Source organism: Onychomys torridus, chromosome 14 (assembly GCF_903995425.1).
Source record: "Onychomys torridus chromosome 14, mOncTor1.1, whole genome shotgun sequence".
Lineage (NCBI taxonomy): Eukaryota > Metazoa > Chordata > Mammalia > Rodentia > Cricetidae > Onychomys > Onychomys torridus.
The window spans coordinates 75,437,772-75,457,926 of NC_050456.1; the positions used below are offsets into that span (position 1 = coordinate 75,437,772).

General features: G+C 55.6%; 1 protein-coding gene across 5 annotated transcripts in view; it reads right to left on the reverse strand.

Annotated features, from left to right (window-relative positions):
- The window catches only part of Ccdc85c (coiled-coil domain containing 85C), a 63,020-nt gene extending 43,819 nt beyond the window's left edge, over positions 1-19,201 (reverse strand). For 2 of the 5 annotated variants that reach the window (XM_036205408.1, XM_036205407.1), the window contains exon 1: positions 18,045-19,201. In XM_036205408.1, the coding sequence (XP_036061301.1) occupies positions 18,045-18,852 (808 nt within the window). In that variant the 5' untranslated portion in view covers positions 18,853-19,201. The remainder of the gene's footprint in view (positions 1-18,044) is intronic. The other 3 variants (XM_036205410.1, XM_036205409.1, XM_036205411.1) reach the window with 2 other exon arrangements.
- Between the last annotated feature and the right edge of the window lie 954 nt (positions 19,202-20,155).

The window sequence follows — 20,155 nt, forward strand, 5'->3', positions numbered from 1 at the left end:
CTGGTAAGACACTCCTGCCTGTGGACTAGGAGGTAAAAGATACTTGCTGCCAGGGCTGCCAAGTCAGAGCTCAATTCCTGGGACCCACAGGACGGAAGGAGAGAATCAACTCCTGCAAGTTGTCCCCCAATACGCACATGTACACAGATGACAAACAGTAAGTAGAAAACAAGGTTTAATGAGCTGTTTCTCCCTATAGCATGGGAGGGCCAGGAAGTGAAGTAATGCACAGTCACAGTCACCTCCTCTCGACTCTTAGAGAGACTATCCCTGGTCTGCCCAAGGATACCTCTCTGTCCTGCTCTCGGTTATCCCAGGTGCCAGGACACTGTAAGGCTCCTGACTCAACCCACAGGTCAGCAGCCGTCATGTGCTGACCACATCCTCTACAAGGAAGCAGAGGGCCTACTAGGATGGGGTAGTTCCACCCCCAGCAGCTTTGGAGACGCTCCCGCCCGTGGACTAGGAGGGCCTGCATCCCATTCCTGCAAAGCCTCACCCTCCCACACCCCACTGGAAAAGCTCCAAGGGCAGCTTCAGGTCTCCTCAGCCCCGTTCGCCTGGCTCCTCTTCCAAGAGCACACCTGCTACCCTCTGTTTTAGTTCTTCTGAACGTAAGGAATAAGAATCCAGAGCTCGTTGGGTGGTTGGCTGGTTTTCTCTCCCTAGTCTTCCCAAGGTCGCCTCTCTGTCCTGCTCACCGTATCCCTGGAGCCTAGAAGCATGGCCTGGCGTACAACAGACACTCGGCGAATGTACTTAGTACTACACACGATGAAGGGCCTGGCTGTAAGGTTCTAATTCCTTCTCTTTGATTTGGAGATGACTGGGTCTGGGCCACCTGATCCTGGGGCCTCGCCTCTGCAGCATGTAAGATGAGTATGACATCGATGGCAGGGGCATCCTGACGACCGTGAGACACACCACAAGTCAAGGCCCAGGACAGAGCTTGGTGCCCAGTATGAGAAGTGAACAAGTAAAGCCTCCGGCATATCCAGAAGCGTTCGGGGACCCACCACAAACACCATAGCTCATGCCGCTGATTTCTCCTGCGGCCACGGGGTCTCCAGCCAGCCCCACTGCCAGCCAGCACACCCCTGAGCACAGCCTTCATTTGCAGGGAAGCTTTGGAAAGCTCTTGGAACCACTACACCACTGGAAACATGAATGCTAACTGCAAACCTGCAGTGTGACCCTGAGTCTCTCCGAGCACAACAGCCCAGCTTCAACAAGGGGGCGGTGCTGGGGGCAGGTCCCCTTCACAGAGTTCTCCACTACGTCATCCTGGGGTAGGACAGCTGGGAGCAGTGTGGAACTCGTGACCAGACATCCTCAGTGACAGAAGGGCGTCAGGTACGCGCAGGAGGACGATACGAAGACCTGAGCGCCTGCGCCCTGCCCTATCCCCCTGCTTCTGCTGCACCCACATTGCCTCTGCAGTCATGAAACTGGGCTGCCACCTGCCCCGTCAAGGGCAAACTGAAATTTCCACATCTACAAAATGGGACTGGCCGGTGCTCTCATCCCAGGGACACGCCTGGAAAGGCGTTCGGAAGGATGCCGACCTTGTCTCACGGTCATCCTCACGTTGACAAACAGGGACCCTGGGAAGCAGTGACTCTCCAGGATGTCATCATGGAAAGGCAACACTTCCTGGGGAGCGAAGGTGGCCTTTCCAGCCTCCTTTGGGGACACCAGGGCTTTACCCTCCTACTTAACCAGTTCCACTCTGGGATCCTGCTCATTCCTTCCCCAGCTTTCCACAGGGCTGGAGCACTTCCCACCCTCAGCAGTGGTGGGTGTCTTCAGTCAACAGGGAACGCCATAGGGGCATGTGGAGACCACCAGAGACTTGAAGAGGCACCAGGATTCCTGAGCACAGGGCCCGTGCCTCTCAGTTACCTGCAGCACAAACTCTCCCTGCAGGGCCAGCAGCCTCTGTGTGACATTCAGGGCTCAGCTGTCACCAACACCCAGACTTTATCTAGTGATCCTTAGCCTCTCCTATAACATGCTTCCAAGGGTGACATAGAGACCTCAAGCTCAAGGCTCTACAAAACGAACGTAAACTGCCAAGGGGCTGGCGAGGTGGCTCAGTCAGTAAAGTCCTTGGCCTTGCAAGCTTGAGGACCTAAGTTCGATCCCCAGAACCCACATGGAAAGCTAGCCTGGTGGCACACTTGTAACCCCCGCATGGGGAGCCAGCCTACCTTACTCTGGGCCTATGAGAGACATCCTCTCCCAAAACCAAGGTGGGAGTCTGGAGATATTTATGGCTCAGTGGCTGAGAACCCATATTGCTCTCGCAGAGGGCCTGAGTTCAATTCCCGGAAACTACACTGGGTAGCCAACAACTGCTTATAAGTCCAGCTTCAAGGGGACCAGTGCTCTGGCCTACGAGGCACCTACGTTCACAGGTGCACACGAGGGACCCCCAAAGCGCCTGTAGCACTAGGATGGCTCACCCCAGCCTGGATAAGGACTTGTCCACAGCTGTGTAGGTGAAATCTCCCCATCAGCTGCTCTCCCACAGTCTATATGCTCTAGCAGCTCCTGAGACCACGCAGCCATGTGCAGTTAGGGCAGAATTACATACATATGGCTGGAAGTGCGGGAAGGAGCAGCTGGAATCTCATATGAGGGTCCGATGATGCCTCTCACCCCCCCACACACTTTTATGAAGGAGCATCAACACCCAGCCAGCCCATCCTGAGGGTCTCTTGCAAATTATCGCAGCTGTTCTGATGAAGATGACATCTAGATGTTAGGCTCAGAGGCCAGCACTCTGCAACAGACTCCGTTTGTCTTATTTGGCCTCTGACAGCCAATGATTGGCCCAGGAACTCAGGACAAGGTGGGGAAACCTGGAGTGGTGTGACCTCAAGGCCCAGGGTCACTAGTAGTCAGCTGTAGGGCCCCATGTACAAAGCTTGTGGCGAAGGGGCACCTGCTTTACTGTGGCTGGTTTGGTTAGTGATGAGCAGTGTTCTGTCCACAAATGTCTGAACCATTTCCTCTAGGGTTGGCCCTTTGCACTGTGTATGCATGTGCACATATACATATAAGTGTGTGTGTGTGTGTGGTGTGTACCATTCCTCGGGTGCCATCTGTTTATTTCAATAAAATACCTATATATTATTACTTTTTGTTAGTTTAAGATAGAGTCTCACCATGTAACTCTGGCTGACCTGGAACTTACAGCGTAGACCTCATTCACACTCTGTAAATTAGCCCAGTAAACTCATAGGTTCCCAAGCTGGACTTTGGTAGAATGTACTTTGGTTTGTTGTTGGAGCACTATAAAGAGAGGGTAGGCATTTGTTTACATCTCCTCCCACGGAAGAGGCACCAACAGACTGACCTCGTAAATGGTCTTCTTCAGGAATGCTGGCTGGGGAGGAGGCAGCAGGACTCTGAGTGGCCTCCCAGGCCAAAGCAGGTACCTACAGAAAGTGTCCCCTCTCTCCTTTTCAGAACTCAAACTGCACCCATTCCAGACCCTACATCCACAACAGTGATCCACACTGACTTCACACCTCCCTCTGTCCCCACAGAGTAACCTTAGTTACCCGGCTCACAGCTTCCTGTGACGTTCAGAACCGAGCTGTCCCAGAACCACATAAGCAGCAACACACTGACCTGTCATCCAGGAACTTCCCATAAGCCACACCCATGACCTGCCTGTCTGGTCCAGCAGCCTTACTACTGAGAGTTTACAGTAGACACCAGTGAGCATCGGTGTCCTGGAGACTGGTCCCCGACACACGTTCTTCCCTCCCTGACTGGCCCTGCAGCAGGCTAGAGGACTTGAAGGCCAGAGCTGAGCCAAGGCCCGGTTCTGCTGCCTTTGGTCTGGAGTGTATGCCCTTCTCATACAACCCACCTCCACCACCACTGTCCACAGCCTCTGGCACACAGCTCTGAGGGAGGGTCAGATGAGAAACCTGAGGCTCAGGGGCAAACGGGGTCTCCCTGGGGTGTCCCCAAAGCTACACCTCCTCCTCTACTGGCTAAGTGGATTCAACAGGCAGACCATGTTGTAGATAGTACCATGGAGAAAGCGGCAGCCTCTCCAGCACTCTACGTGGCTGGGCACCAAGGACAAGGAAGAACTTCAGCTCAAGGAGTGAGCACTTACATCCGCATCTACAACCAGAGTTTCATAAAGTAATGGAGAAGGTCTGTGGGTTCTAAGCATGGACCCTTGTGGGATGCACTGTTTGGTGGGGCACCTGGCCAGAAAGCACCTCCTCCACATACTCAGAGGGGCTACTGTTTGATGGGAGAGCTCACTTAGGGAGCTAATAAGCACCCACAGGGTCACACTGTAGCACCTGCTACATCAAGCCTGTGGCCCGGACACACCTCCTAGCCCATTAGTAAATGCTAACCCTGGGAAATGCTTAGAGAAGTCATTCATCTTAAAGGAAATATAGTTGTCTTCTCTCCCAATTACATGAGGTAAACTCCCCCACCGTGCCAACAGCCCGGCAGTCACAAGCGTTTATCAAAAGGTCAGCAACAAAAAATAGAAGCCATGGGGAGGAATGATTTAGCCACTGCACGTGACACAGAGAGGTGGTGTGTGTGTGTGTGTGTGTGTGTGTGTGAGAGAGAGAGAGAGAGAGAGAGAGAGAGAGAGAGAGAGAGAGAGAGAGAGAGAGAGAGAGGGAGAGGGAGAGGGAGAGGGAGAGGGAGAGATCAGGGCAGGTGAAGGCACAAATGTGAATAGACTTCATATATACTCACACAGCAACAGAGGCAAATGGAGCTACAGATATGCAGATCAAGGGATTTCTGTGCACACTCACACAGAGATCCAGGTGGGCGGAGGTGTGAACTGTGTGGCTATCAAGACTCTAATCCACACAGCAATCAGGCAGTTACAGGCATCACGGTGCTATGTAGGTGTCAGAACTACAACACACACACACACACACACACACACACACACACACACACACACGCGCGCGCGCGCGCGCGCGTGCGCGCCTTGCATCTCCCCACAATCAAGCCCCACAGTCTCCTGGCAGCCCACAGCCATACTCTTCATTCCTGTTTCTGCCTCGTATGGAGCCAAGAGAAGCCCCAGGTCCCTAGCCAAAGGGACCTGCCGAGGCAATGTGTATACTCGCCGTGTCTGTAGCAAGTACTCTAGTTCTGACCCCACAGTTAGAAACTGGGCAGGAACAGGGCAAAGGGAATCCCAAGCCTCAGCTCAGCCCTAAGCCCAGAGTACCCACCCAGCTTCCAGGGCAATCTCACCCATCCCCCACTTAGAACCTGGCCTCAACACACCTAGACAAGTAACCCAGAGAGAAAGGCTGGGTTGGAAGGGAAGACTTCATTTGAGGCCTGCTGCAGGCAGACCAGGGGAACAGCCTGCCTAGGAAGACATGGGATGGCCCAGCCAGTTGTTCAGCATGCCGGTAGGTCTTCAGAGGTCTGGAGACCCCCACAGCTGAGTCCAGCTGGAGAGAGATCCCACATACCTGCTCCTGCCTGCCTCATACCTTGTTTCTCTGACCAAGGAGGAAACAGAAGTGCACAGACCAGTTAGGCTACTGACCTGGGCTGCTCTGAGGCTAGACACCACCACCACTTCCCCCAGCCACACCCATGGTCCATCTGACCCAGTCCCTCCACACTGGAGATTCAGAAGGGGAAGAATACAATGACCCTAGCCTTGGACTCACCCGAGCCTAGAGCCCCTACGCCAAGACAGAGACAGATAGACAGACAGACAGACAGACAGACACACACACACACAGAGTCATTTAGGCAGGGCTTGGTCCCTTAGTCTCAGTTGTACATTCCTGCTGGAGAGCAGAGAACTTCCAGGATTTCAGTCAGCAAAGTGGTCACAGCCCTGGAACAGGAAGTGCTCAGCCTGTCTCAGGGACCCAGGAGGAAGGAGAGCAGGGACAGCTTGGATTCAGCACCAAAGCTCTGCAGCCCAGCCACTCTCAGGGTCATCCCTGAGGACAGGGTGACAGGCCAATTACAGGCTACGCTGCCACCCTGGAAGTTAAGACAGGGACTTATAAAAGCACAGCACAGCGGACACTTGTCTCAAGAGAGGGCTGTGACAGGCATTGAGAGAGAGAAGGGCTTTGGGGACCCTGGTGAAAGGGCGTGGCTGGAAAAGTGACAAGAGGCGAGCATGTTGGGCCAAGGCTTAAAATCAAATAAGTTGAACATGTGGTGCTCAGTACTTGGGAGGCAGAGGCAGGTGGATCTCTGTGAGTTTGAGGCCAGCCTGGTCTATAGAGCGAGTTCTAGGACAGCCACCAAAACTATACAGAGAAACCCTGTCTTGGAAAACCAACAAACAAACGAAAGAATGAATGAATGAATGAATGAATGAATAAAGTGATAATCTCTATGGAGGAAAGAGAACCAGGGGTAGAAGAGATGGGAAGGGGGGAAAAGGGAACAGGGCTAGATGGTACTTAGTTGCGCTGGCATGGGGCCAGAGAAGCCTCTGTAGCGGGAGGAGAACAGGAAAGGAGTTAGAGGGCCCGAAGATGGCTCCAGCTTTGTTCCTGGGTCTCTGAACTTGATGCCGAGGGACCCTGGGACGGTCGGGGGCAGAGTGGGCACTGGAAGCATGAAATGAGGGCTGCAGGTAGCCACCCCAGAAAAACAGTGACCCACGTAGAGGGTAGACGTGGGAGGCTGAAAACCCGCTGCCAGTCCTGAAAGAGGGATGCAGTCACACACAGTGCCCCAAGGTCACAGGGGACCAAGCTGGCATGGACTCACCATGAGCTACCTGGCTTGGGGGGGGTGGAGGTTAAAAACCCTGGGCAAAGCGTGGTAGGTAGAGCTCAGTCACCCCGCATCCCGGGGGCAGATCACCGACTGCACACTGGCAAGGACCTTGATGTCTGTCCCTTCCTCCTGATGGATGCAGCGCCTGAACATAAACGCTGAAGCTCTTCCTGCAGGAGGGGATGGGGGAAGGGAGACACCGGAGACAGAGGGGGGGGCTCGGATCTGGGTCAGCAATGCTTCCTCCTTCCCCTCCCCCATAGGGCTCATGGCCAAGCCCTGGGAAGCAGAAATCCATGGCCTAGGCAAGGGTCTGGCCGTCCTGGCTAGGCACCCGCTGACCCCAGCCTAGGCAGCCTGAACAATGGTGTCTTTTGTTCCCATGTTTCCCATGGTCTCCGATTCTCTCACCCGCCTGCGCCAGGCCCAAAGGAGGATTTCCAGGCAGCATTTCTCAATGGGCTCACAGAGAAGCATCCTGTCACTAGGACCTGTGGCTCATGGAAAGGCCAGGGTGGGGAGGGGTGGGGGAGGGGAGCTGGGACCCTCTGGGAAAAAAAACGGCCCCAGATAGGAGCAGCTATTTTAAACACGCCAGTCTTTGACCTGAGTGACGGAGCTGGTAAGACAAGGTGACCTGGAGGCTGGGCTGCAGCTAAGTGGTAAAGGGCACACTCAGCAGGCACCAAAAATTGATCCAAAAGGTTGTTCCGGCTTCATTAGGCTTTCTTCATCACTACCAATCAATGAAGAGTCACAAATGGCCACAACCCCTTGCTATCCTGATCATCCTTGCTGGCTTCTCCTAACAAGCCCGAGGGCACACAACTTCTCCGGGGGAAACTGAGGCTCACAGAAGTGGTGGACCTAGATCCAGATTACAGCATACACACACACACACACACACACACACAGAGAGAGAGAGAGAGAGAGAGAGAGAGAGAGAGAGAGAGAGAGAGAGAGAGCGAGAGAGCAGGCTCAGCCCAAGGGGAGGGGGGTGCAGAGCCCCAGGTGTGGCATCTAATGGACTCATCACCAGAGGCAGCTAGAGAAATGGCCCACAGCTGGACCCTAGAAGCTCATTTAACCCCAAGAGGGGTATGCCCACTTGCCAGCCACAGTCTTGGCACCACGGGTAATCAACGGCATGAAAGCAGCGGTAGTGTGTCCAGGGCAGGTCTTTGGCCTCTCCTCTAAAAGGGAAAATGGAGCAGGCGGCATGCCCCTGGCCTGTGTCCACCCCCTACCCCATGACCCCTTCAGTTTACAAACCATTTTCTTTGTTTCCTGATCCTGCACCCTTCTTGGCCTCCTTTGAAAAATAAAAAGCTGGCAGCTGGGGAATCAGTTGGCTGAGTTCTGGAGGGGACCCCAGGAGCTGGGGGATCCTCTCAGTGCTTGAGTTTCGTGCAGACATATGGCCCCCAGCCATGCCTTACACATGGGCAAGTCTGGCACCCACTACCACAGGGCACCAGCCCTGACCCTGGCTCAGGACACAAAGGCTTCCCACAGGCACAGAATGGATGAGGGCTACATGTCACACATCCTGTGCCTGTCCGCCTCAAGGACCGACCTAAGCCTCTATGAAAAGCATGCAGGAGAAGAAGAAAAGGGACGTCATAGAAGGGCCTGAGGTGCACCTGAACAGTGAGCAGGCTTAAGACCAGAACTCCAGGACCCAGGACGACAAGTCACTGAGATCGGTGGGGATGGGCTGCAGTCCCCAAGTCCAAGCTCAGATGTCCCAACGTGTGTGGGCAAGTGGGAGTCACAGGACCCAGGAAGAATGAGCTGCACCGGCACTGTCCTGCAGAGCTGCCCAGGGCAGGCTCTTCTTTAGTGCTGTGTAAACAGGCTCCAAAGGCACAGGTGCTCCCGCACGGAAGTGCTCCACCCTGCCTCACTGTGATCAGCACCATATTGAAGGGGCCACCATGAGGCAATGGACAGACAGCTCAGGGCCACCACTGAGAGACCTTGAAGTGAAGCCAGGCGGACAGTATGAGGACACAGGTCGGAGGCAGGGGCCCAAACCCACAGGATACAGGTGGCCAGGATGGTGGCCAGCAGTCCCAGAATGGACAACCAGAGACAAAAACTCAGACTGGAGAGAGAGAGAAAAAACCACCATTGCTGCCGGGAAGTCGGGAAGGGGTAACTGGCACACCCTGGGTCCCAGAGGACAATTGTCAGAGGAGCATCCGATGCTACGGGAATGGAGGCTACTAACCTGAGCCACCTTTCCCAGGGTCCGCTACAAGGAGCAGCAGAAATTCCAGTCCATCATGAGGCGAGCTTCCCCCCACCCTAGAGAGGAGAGCAGGATAGTAGAAGGGCGGGTTTTGTTTTTTTGCTTTGGACAAGGAAACACTAGCCTGTTTGCAGAGAAGGAGCTGGGGAGAGACCCAAAGGGAACAAAAGAAAGGAGACAATAGGGAGGGAGGGGTGCCCCCACAGGAGGAGCTGACCCAAAGTCCGAGGAAGGGGAGCTTGCTCCACCAGCTCGGACAGAGGAGCCGAAAAAGACAGACCCTCCTTACTTCCGAATGTGCACAAAGGTGGGGCATGCACATTGCTGAAAATATGGGACACGGAAAAAGGGTAGGCATGTAGAGCTAGCTTCCCAAGGTCCCACCAGCTACAGAGAGGCATTAAGCAGCCAAGCGGCTGGGAAATGGAGCCTTGGCCCAGGCAGTGTGGCCGGAACCTGCCACAAAGGGCCACTCCCAGAGCGGGCTCATTAGGGAGGCCAGCCGGTGCCGCACATGGTGACAGGCGGGTGCATTCAGGGCCCCGTGCACAATCAAGCCCTTGTGACAGGGAGGGGAGCAGGGTGCTCGCTGTTGCCTCTGATTCCTAGACAAGAGCGAGCCTCCTTCTTGCCTTACAACGTGGAAGCTGACGGGAAGACAGATTTGGGGAGACAAAGAGATGAATCCCCTGACAGTAGAGGTTCTATTTCTGGAAATGGGTCGACTCTTCTCAATAGCTGCCGTCAGCTCCGGGCTCCCGGCCTTGCCTGCATCTGTCCCCTTGAACACAGCCTAAAAGCCATTACCACTCCCTTCAGGGCAGGCTTGTCCTGAGCCTCAGAGGGGTGGAAGTGTCTGTGCCCAGCTATACCTTAGAGGTGCTTTGGTGGGCATGGGGGGGGAGGGTGCAAGCTGGCCTATGTACAGCCTGAGAGGCGGCCTGGCTTCCTGCGGCTGCTTTCAAGCCCTCAAATCGGCCCATCAGAGCTGTGTCCTTGGGTACCCACATGGCACAGGTCAGTGAGGGGGCAACACAAACCAGCTTATCTCCACCTTGAACTGACACTGGCCTCTCACCCCCCACTGTGGCACACACATACACACACCCCAAAACCTGGGATGCCCCACCATGGGCCAGCATCCTCCACTAACTAATCAACAGAACCCAGATCGGTGGCCCCTGTGTTTCCACAGGTTTCTCCAGAGCCTTCGGTAAGGACTCTGGCTCTCACTGCCCACAGGACCCAGAAGCCGAAGTAACTACCAGAGCCCTGGTACCTGCTCTGAGAATGTCTGTTTGTCTGTCTGTCTGTTTTTCTCCCAGGTGTGGTGGCACATGCCTTTAACCCCAGCAGATGCAGGCAGATTTCTGTAAATTTGAGGTAGCCTGGACTACATAGTGAGTTCCAGGCCAGGCAGAGCTACATAATGAGACCCTGTCTCGAAAAAAAAAAAAAAAGGGAAGCAAGTGAGGAACCCCAGACAAGCAAAGAGACTGAGAAGGTATGCACGCTTGTACACACACCACCACCTTGGCGGGTTTCATTTTGGAAGTAGATAAGGACCATTTGGTACCAAGAATAGTAAATGCAGGCGGGGGAGGGAGGTGACCGAAGAGGCTTGGCCTCTATCCAGTTTAGAATATGAGAGGGTGCTCCCCGGCCTTTCTACGGGGCCCCTTTTCCCTGGCTCAGATACTGAGTGCACACCTGTTTGGCACTCCAGAAGACCAGACGGTGCCCACTGACTGCACTCTAACTCAGGAGGGCTCTAGACGGTGGGGAGGGGGCACAGAAGCAAAGGCAGGCAGGGCAGCCTCAGCTGCAGCAAACAAACCTGCCCCAAAATGGAAGTTCAGTGTGGCCCTAAACTCCACACCTTAGGCTCTAAGCAGAGTCCATCAGAGAGCGGAGGTCAGAAATTCCATCAGGCCCTCAGGAGGAGTGGGGTAACCTGAACAGAGTCCTGGCCTTGTCACCATCTCAAGGCACTGGTATGTGTGTGTGTGTGTGTGTGTGTGTGTGTGTGTGTGTGTGTGTGTGTAGTAGTAGTAGTAGTAGTAGTAGTCACAGGCAGCCCCCGGAGCCTGAGTCCTGTCCCAAACTGAGGACCCTGAGGGTCCAGCTGTTGTAAGGGGCAAGTAAAACATCCATTCTTTGCAACACCAAGGCACTAATTTGTAGCCAAAAGACAGTTTGAGAGCCAGCCCCCACCCCCACCCCCAGTGCCAAGTCCGAGAGTCGAGAGGACCGGGACCCCAGGCTCCCAAATGGACAGACAGGAATGACAGACCCAAGGGTGGGTCCTCTTCCCTCCCAGCTTCCTCCCTAGAGCCAGAGGATTCCACACAGCTTGCTCAGGGTTTCCGGCTCTTGCTGGCCAGGCATTTCCTCCACTCCAAGACGCCAGCACTCTGAGTGCCATCTACTCTAGGACAGCACTGATTGACAGGGAGGGCCAAGAGAGGGAGGACCCAGCAACAAGGCACAGAGGGACTCCCAGACCTGCCCGGGCCCACAGTGCTAGGGAGAAGGGAGCTGAGAAGATGGTAATGCCAGCCTGATAGGCCATCTGAGACGCAGAATGAAAGGCCAGGAAGTAGAGTTGGCGGCCTCCAGGGTGCAGCCTGTACCTTGGTGAAACAGGGACACACAACATTTTCAGAGAGCCGACTGAAGAATGGGCAGCACTCCAGGTCTTCCTGCCCTGCTTCCCAGAGGGCTGGAGACCAGTGAGGACTCTGTAAAACCAGGCACCTACCCCTGGGTGGCACAGCTCCCTATCTGTCCAGACCATATACCTACCTATAGGGAGAAAGAGTATAATAGGGACAAGTTTGGGGGACAGCTTAGAGGAAGTGGCAGGCCTAGTCTTGACTTTAAGATCACAAGAACAAGCCAGAGCAATGGTTCAGTGGGTAAGAGCACTCATCACTCTTTTAGAAGACTCTGGTTAGGTTCCCAGCACCCACATGGTGGCTTACCACCGTCTGTAACTTCAGTTCCAGGGGATCCTACACACTTTTTTGACTTGCACCAGCACACTGCACACACGTGGTGCACTTATACACAAGCAGCCCAAACACACATAAAATAAAAATCTTTTTTAAGAGAGGGTTTCACTATGTAGCCCCTAACTGGCCTGAACCCACAGAGATCTGCCTGCATCTGCCTCCAGATTGCTGAGATGAAAGTCTTGCACCACCACATCTGTTGAAATCTTTTAAAAAATAAAATAAAATAAATCCCATCCCTTTAGGAGAGGATTTTGTTGCTGTTTCCAAGCCTTGTGGCTTCCATTGAGGTCCCCTTGTCCCCAAGCCTCAGGAAAATGAGAACTAGCTACCTGTATTCTTGAGACCCCCCCAGGGCAGTCCCTGCACACGTCACAGACCTTGATCCCAACAAAAGTTTGGTTGTACATCCTAACTATTCTGTAATGGGGACAGAGCTCCAGTTGGGATGTAGACAAAACATTTCCCACAAGTGTCTGTGATGTCCCTGGAGCCCAGGACCACCTAACACCACAAGTCAGAGGTCCAAGGAGGCAGACGGGAGGCAGGGCTTGGAGCAGACTTTAGGTTCTTTCCTATGGCCACTGCTAGAGTTGCAGCCATCCTGGGGACCCTAAGCTTCTTGTCCCTGCCCTTAGCCCAGCCTACAGGACATGCACCAGATAGACGCTCCTTAACTGCTACTCCCAAGCCAGATGACATGAATCACTGTGGAGGCACTGAGAACTTCAGAGTATAGATGCTCATTAAACTTGTGCTAATATTTCCCTTCCTGCTTAAAGGGCCGACTGTGAGGTCAGCTCCCACTCCCGGCTGCCTCCCACCCCTGACAGCTCTTCTGTGGCACAACCCAAGACTTGGGCATCTTCAAGTGCCACCCAAAGGAAAGCTCTTCACTAGTGTCCAGTCAGGCGATCACACACCTCCCCTGACGGAGGGCTCCTGGCTCTAGAGGCTGCAGGATTCATCCAGACCATTGTCCTTTGCAGGAACTGAACTCAGAGTCACTGGAATTTTAGGGTGGCACATAGCACCAACCTCAGCCCCTCTGAGGTTATTTTCCCATGATGCTCCAGTTCCCACCTTCAGAACTTAGCCATTCTGTTCCTTCTTAAGTACAAAGCCATTTTTCTTCTGTTCAACTGAACAAGGGCTCCCTGCCTTTGAGACAGGACTGGGCACAAAGGCTCCACTCACAAGCATGGGTTAGGGGGTTCCCAACCCACACCCCCATGAGAAAGGGATCCAAATGAGAACAGAAGCCACAGACTCCCCCTTTAAAGGCCCAGTTATAGGAGCAGGCTATTACAAATGAAGAAACTGAGACAGTCAGTAAGCTACCAAGGTCTCTGATCAGATAGGACAGAGCTCATTCAGGCTCTCTTGACCCTGGAGCTAGAGCCCTAGGCAGCAGGCTACATAGCTAGGCCTTAAGCTTGGCACTGGGTGTTCCATCTCAGAAAAGGTACATCCAGGCATGCAGAGACTCACTCCCTCCTCCCAAAGGTCCGTCATGTTTCCCTTTTGCAGATGAGTGGTTCAGGAACTTGCCTGAGTTTTGAGGAACTGTATAAATGACTGCAGCCACAGGCATGGTGTACGCAAAAAACAGAGGCGCACGCCTTTAATCCCAGCTCTCGGGAGGCAGAGGCAAGTGAATCTCTTGAGTTTGAGGCCAGCCTGGTCTATAGAGTGAATTCCAGGACAGCCAGAGCTAGAGAAGCTCTGTCTTAGGAAAATGAAGGAAGGGAGGGAGGGAGGGAGGGAGGGAGGGAGGGAGGGAGAGAGGAGGAAGAAGGAGGAGGGAAGGGGGGGAAGGAGGAGGGAAGGAGGGAAGGAGGGGAGGGGGAAGGAGGGAGGGTGGGAAGGAGGGAAGGAGGGAGGGTGGGAAGGAAGGAAAACAGGTATGTGTAGAAGTTGGTTTCCTCATAAAATATTCTGGTCATGGACCAATATTCCACAAAGTTTGTGTCCCAGGAGCTCAGAGACCTAACCTGGAACAAGTTGTGGTGGGAAGGCAGACTGAAGCAGAAAAGTGAGAATGTAAAAGAAAGGTATTCGGAGGGACGCGTGTCCCTGCTGAGGAGGCTTCCCTCCAAAGGAGAGAGCAGAAAGGTCCCTGGGAAGAACTGACTCTTTCACTTCATGTGCCCTCCCCCATGGAGCTCACACATGAGCTGGGCCAGCTAACACAGAAGCCCTGAGACTCACTCCAGACCCCAGCTGCCACGAGGGAACCAAAGCAATGTCCAACACCTCTTCAAGCCTCAGTGTGCCAAAGAAGCCTCCTGGAAGCGCATGGTAGCCCTCAACAGCTACCAAGTTCTTTGTGGGTCACCTGCCCATGAATGCCTGGCGCCCTGAGGACCTAGCACCCAAGTCCGTGGACAATCTCACAACCCCCTCCACCAGAGTCAGGCTGGGAGAAGAGGGAAGGCTTGCATAACCCACCCATTATCTCCTCTGACCTTTGCTCCAGGCTGGCAGGCTTAGGAAAGGCAGCCTTATTAGTAGAGCCCCGAGGCCTCCAGAAAAAAAAAGACCTATTCACTACCAGTTTGCTCTGTCTTTTTTTTAAAGGCCCAGACCACCCCTACTCCACCCTCCCCAAAACCAACAAAAACACAAACGGGAGATCAAACCCTGCTCATTTTGAATGGCTCAAAATTTTAAGCCAAACCCGAAAAGACAAACGGCACCCACTCACAGGCTTGCTGGAGGTTCTGAGTTAGCCACAGGGGAGCGGGGCATGGAGTGGGGTCAGGGAGAGGAAAGAAGGGTACATCCAAGGACAAGGGATGGGCGGTGGGGCTAGAAAGATGGGAGGGGGCAGGAAGGAAAAGAAAAACAGACTGAAAAGGCTCTCTTTTCTGCCGAGAGAGAGAGAGAGAGAGAGAGAGAGAGAGAGAGAGAGAGAGTGTGTGTGTGTGTGTGTGTGTGTGTGTGTATGTGTGTGTGTGTCTCAGTGGAGTCCCATACTGTGTTGAGTGAATGCTCTGCCCCTGAGCTACACCCCCCAAGGGAAAATGTTTTTGTCTGAAAATCACCTCACATGGGGAAAGAAAAGGGGGCTGAATTTCTGACGTTTAAATTGTCTCAGCCTGCAGGACTGGATTAGAATGCCAGCAAGGGCACCCTATACCTGACTTTAGCCAGCAAGGACCCAGTGCCTCTCAAAAGCATCCCAGCACAGGGCCAGTGCCTGCCCAAGAGACCTATTTGCATATGCATTCAGAGGCTGGCCAAGCCCACCTCAGCCAGGACTGCCTCGAATACAGGCAGCCACCTCCACCACTGCTACTTGAGGCCTTCCAGGACCCCCTACAGGCTATGGGCACAGTAGCACTGGTCCTCAGGGAGGACCTGCAAGGCCCACATCCCCTGGCTCAGCAGCAGGTGCAGCCACACACCACACACCGCACACGGAGCTCAGAGGTGAATAAGCCCACAAGCAGCCTCAAAGGCAAGCAGAGTTCCAAAGAGAAGCCAAACTGTGCTGGCAAGCCTCCCACAGCCGACTCCTCAACCACTGCTGGGACCACTGTGGGCAGGTGCCAACCTCACTGACCTTGCTGCAGTCAAGGGCTCTGTGAGCAGCCTTCCACCTTCCAGAAGGACAAAGAGGCAAAATTAACCAAGCTGCCCGAGATACATGAGGGAGTCAAGATGTCCAGACCCTGTGGATAATTGGGTTATCAACGAGCCACTCTGTGGCCACTGATAAGGAAGTAACACTTCCCCCAAATGGGAGAGTCTCTGAGGTGCAGCCAGGCCAGGAATCAAGAACAGGAGGCATCCCAGTTACTAACTAACAGGAAAGCAAAAATGACAACCACAAGGGCCTCAAGTCATTCTTGGCAGAAACACTGATGGCCCTGGTAGAGATCCCAGCAAGACAAGGCTGGGGTCCTCTCTAAAATAGGGCTAATGCAAGCTGCCCGGGGCTCCTGGGACTGCACATCAAGACCAGGCACTGAGCCCAGTGTGACTCTACTCTGGCCACCACCTGAACTCTCTTTATCTCAGCTCAGCCCTGCTCTTCAAAGCCAATGTGAGGCTTCAGGTCCCAGTGCAGAGAAGCCCAGTTCTCCTCGCTTCCTGGAATTCTGTACACATCAGAGGGAGGATATCTCACGGCCACCCACTGACTTCAAGAGACAAAACTAAAAAGAACAATCCGGTGTGTAGCTGAAATTTGTAATAACAATGCTGAGTTTTCGTTTCCGTGCCAAAGCAAAGCTTGGCTACTACAAAAGATCTGCAGTAGTTTTGTTGCAAGGAGACTTGGGGGTGCGGGTGGGGGAATGGGGTCTGTAGGAAACAGGACACTTCAACCCCTACCCATCCCCAGTGCAGTGGAAAACCTCCAGCCTGGCCAGGTCCTTCACTTGCTGCATTATTCACTACTGCAACTGGAACTCTGGGCCAGATCCACATCTCCTTGCACAAAACATGACCGTCTGCAAAGAGGTGGAGACACTCAAGCAAGGCAGTACCTGCGGAGAATCACTCTGGCCCAGTGCTACTGACAGCATAGCTGGAAACCAGCAACACTGGATTTTTCCCTAACTGCAAAGAGTCCCCTCCTTTATGATGCACTTGAGCAGATCAAGACCTGGAACACTGACCCTCCCAGAGCCCCCAGAAATGGGAGGCCAAAGAGATGCAAGCATTGTAAAGAGGGGTGCGCATCCCCAACAAATTATGCTGGAACTCTGCAGATGCAGCTTGACTGAGTAGCTGCAGAGGGAGCACCTGTGGATGCAGTGTTACAAAAAGAAACCTGAGTTGCAATGGTAGATTGCTAATCAGTAACAAAGTATCCCTCTAGCCTCAATCGTTTCCTGAACTCACAAATTCTGGACAGGAAATAAGGAGGAAGCCTCCCTCAGACCTGCACCGCGACTGCAGCTCCTACGTGTCCCCACCCCAATATGCCTGCAGAGGGCTTGGCCAGGAAACGAAAGAAAAAGCTTGGTCCTCAGCTCTAGCTGTCATTTTAGGGAAGAGTTCTTCGAAGCCTTGATGGTGTCTGGATAGAGAAAGGCTTTAAGGAGAACAGAAAGGGCCGGTTATTCTCTGCCCCCAGGCAAACAGTTCAGGCAGAAGCAGGTGCCACCAACACTGGGAACCGGGCTTGTGACACTGTGGGGAAGCAGGGAGGTCCGGCAGTCAGGAGAGGAGGGAAGCTTTGGGCAGAGAGCCATTGAAGAGACTATGGCAGGGACACCCTGGGCACAGGCACAGCTGACCTCCCACCCCAGCACTTCCTGCAAGACGATCAAGCTTCCAAATCTCTTCAGGGGCATTATCTCTCTCCACCTCACACCCAACCTGGTGAGGCAGGGATCATAAGCAAGGAAGAAAGGAAACTGAGGCACACTGAGAAGTCAGAATCCATTCCAAACTATATCCTCTGGGGAATACTGTAGTGACCAAGTCGAGAACCGTGTCCCAGCCAGTAGTGCAGGATTTATGGGAAACCAGGAAGCCTCTCATCTTAGCCCAGGGCTCTCTGGCCCAACTGCCTCAAGGTCTCAACACCAGTGCCAGTGGGCCAGGCCAGCCCAGGAGGAGACAGGGCTGCAAGGAAGCAGGGGAGGAGACAGGGCTGCAAGAAAGCACAAAACTACAGTGCAGTAGTGGGCGCCGACTGCGTTTTGGGAACAGCTATGGCTCCAACAAGAAGGGGAAATTCACCCAGGGCCCTTTCGTAGTCTTCCAAGAAAAACTTCCCTCTGCCCACAAGTGTTTTCAGGGTGGGATGGGAGACACCCCTAGACAACACCGGAATGCCAGACACTAACACAAAAAACTGTGGGTGAGAAACTTTTCTACCGCATCAGCTGGACAGGGACACCACCACGCCGGATGCTCCCTTTGCTATGCCAGCTGCTAAGGGGTCTGGAGGTGCGACCCCCACCACCCCGAACCCGTGAGGTGTTCAGGAACTACCATTTCACAACACCCCCTTAGGCTTCTGATCCCGGCGCGGTGCTTACCGTGCAGGCCGTTAGGGATGCTTCGGTGGTGCGGCGGCGCCGACAGGTCATCCAGGGACCGGCGCGTGACTCCGGCCTTGCCGTCTGGACCCTTGTGTGGCCCGGGGGGCAGCAGCGCGGGTGGGACGTGATGGTGGTGGTCCGGGCTGCCGCCGCTGCCCGCACTGGACGTACTACTGCCGTCGCCAACGTCGCGGGCCCCAGAGCCCGCCGTGCTGCCCGCCAGCGGCCCGCTCAGGCTAGCCTGGCTGTCTATGGAGCTGCGGGAGCCCGCGCCGCCGCCGCCGCCGCTGCCGCCAGCGCCCCCCGCCGCCGCCAGCGCCGCGCGCTCTTCGTCCAACAACAGCACCAGCTCCTTCAGCTCCAGGTTCTCGCGAAGCAGGGCCTCCTGGCGCGCCTCGAGCTCCCGCAGCTTCTGCTGCGAGCGGGCCACCTCGTGCCACACAGCGCCGGCCGCGTGGCGCCCAAAGCGCTGCCACTCGCGCGCCAGCTTGCGCCCCTTCTGCCGGTCGTCGTCCAGGAAACAGCAGAGCTCGCGCAGCTCCTGATTGTCGTCCTGCAGCCGCTGGTTCACGTCCTTGAGGCCGCGGATCTCCAGCAGATGCTGCTGCAGCCGCCGGTTCACGTCGCGCATCAGGCCGCCGTGCTCCAGCATGAGGCCCACCTTCTCGCCCTCGGCGCGCCGCAGCCGCCGCGCCAGCTCCTCCTTGCTCCAGCGCAGCAGTTCTTCGTCCGGCACCTGGCTCAGCTCCTCCGACGCCGCCGCTGCAGCCGCCGCCGCCGCCGCCACCGCCGGGGGCTTCGCCATGGCGGGGCCGTCACCGCGGCATCGCCCTCGCCCGCGCCGGGCCGGCGCTCCCCGCGCCGGGGCTTCTCTGGGCCCGGCCACGCGCGCGCGAGGGGCGGCCGGGGACGCGTGCGGCCCGCCCCGCACCGCCTCGCGCTCCCTCCCGCGGCCCCCTCTCGGGTCACCCAGGAGCCCGCGCGCGCCTCAGGGCTCGGAAACGGGGACGGTGGCTGCGTCGGTGGCCGTGGTGCCCGGGCTCTTCCCGGCTCGGGCGCAGCAGGCGGAGGCCCGCCCCCGGCCCCGCTCCCGGAGCCCCAGCCGCCCCGCCCACCCCGGGCGGAGAGGGGGCGGGGCGCCGCAATCGGGCCCCGCCTCCGAGAGGGAGGCAAGCGAAGGCACGGCCGGCCCCCGAGGTTCCCCTACGCGGTGCGCCGGCCCGCTGGGCGCCCTGCCAGAGGCGTGTTCGAGCCGTGGTCCCGCCTCCCCACCGTTCTGATTGGGTCTGTCTGGGGGTGTGCGGGAGGGGCGGGGCGCGCGCGGGGGATGCTGCAAAGATGGTTTCGTCCAACCGCGGGGCCAGCCACCCTCCTCCCCGCGGTTCAAGTTTCTACGCCCGGAGGACGCGGCCTGGGCCAATCCCAGGACTACAAGGCGGTTTTAAAATGCAGGTAGGGCTGGGGGGTGGCGGGGACCGGTGGGAAAGGTAGGGTAGGGCTTTCCTTAAAGGCGACGCGCGAAAATGCGCGTCCCCCCTGTAGGGATCGCTTCACTGACCCTCCCTTTCTCATTCTTAATAAACAAATGCCCACCGGGTGGGCGCAGCTCCCTTCCTCCCTCCTGGGAGCACCAGAGTTCGGTACAGTCCGAGAGAGGAGGAACAATAGGACCCTGACGTGGGGGGTCGGGAAGAGCTGCTCTTTGTCCCTTTCCGGGCCACCGACCTCCTTCTGTTCCTGAGTTCCCTTCCTACACTCGCAGCGGGGCTGTCTTTCCACTCCTAGCTCAGGACTGTAGAGCCTTGCCAGCCTTATCTCAGGGACAGACAGATTTCTCTTCTCTTCCCCTGGCCTGATGGGGCGAGGGGACCTGGGACCTGCCCATTTCCTGGAGCGGCTCCCAGAGCCCTGCCCCTTCGCACACGCAACCGCTAAATCCCTGGGATTGGAGGAATATCTTTGGTTCGCTAGGTGGAAACCCCTGGGAAACAAGAGGGAAGGTCTTCCACCCCGGCCATAAAGCTGGGGTCCAGAGGCGCACAACAACGGGAGAACCTTCCCCCGCCCCGCATCATTGCAGGGCATTCGGATCTTCCTACAGCCTGTAA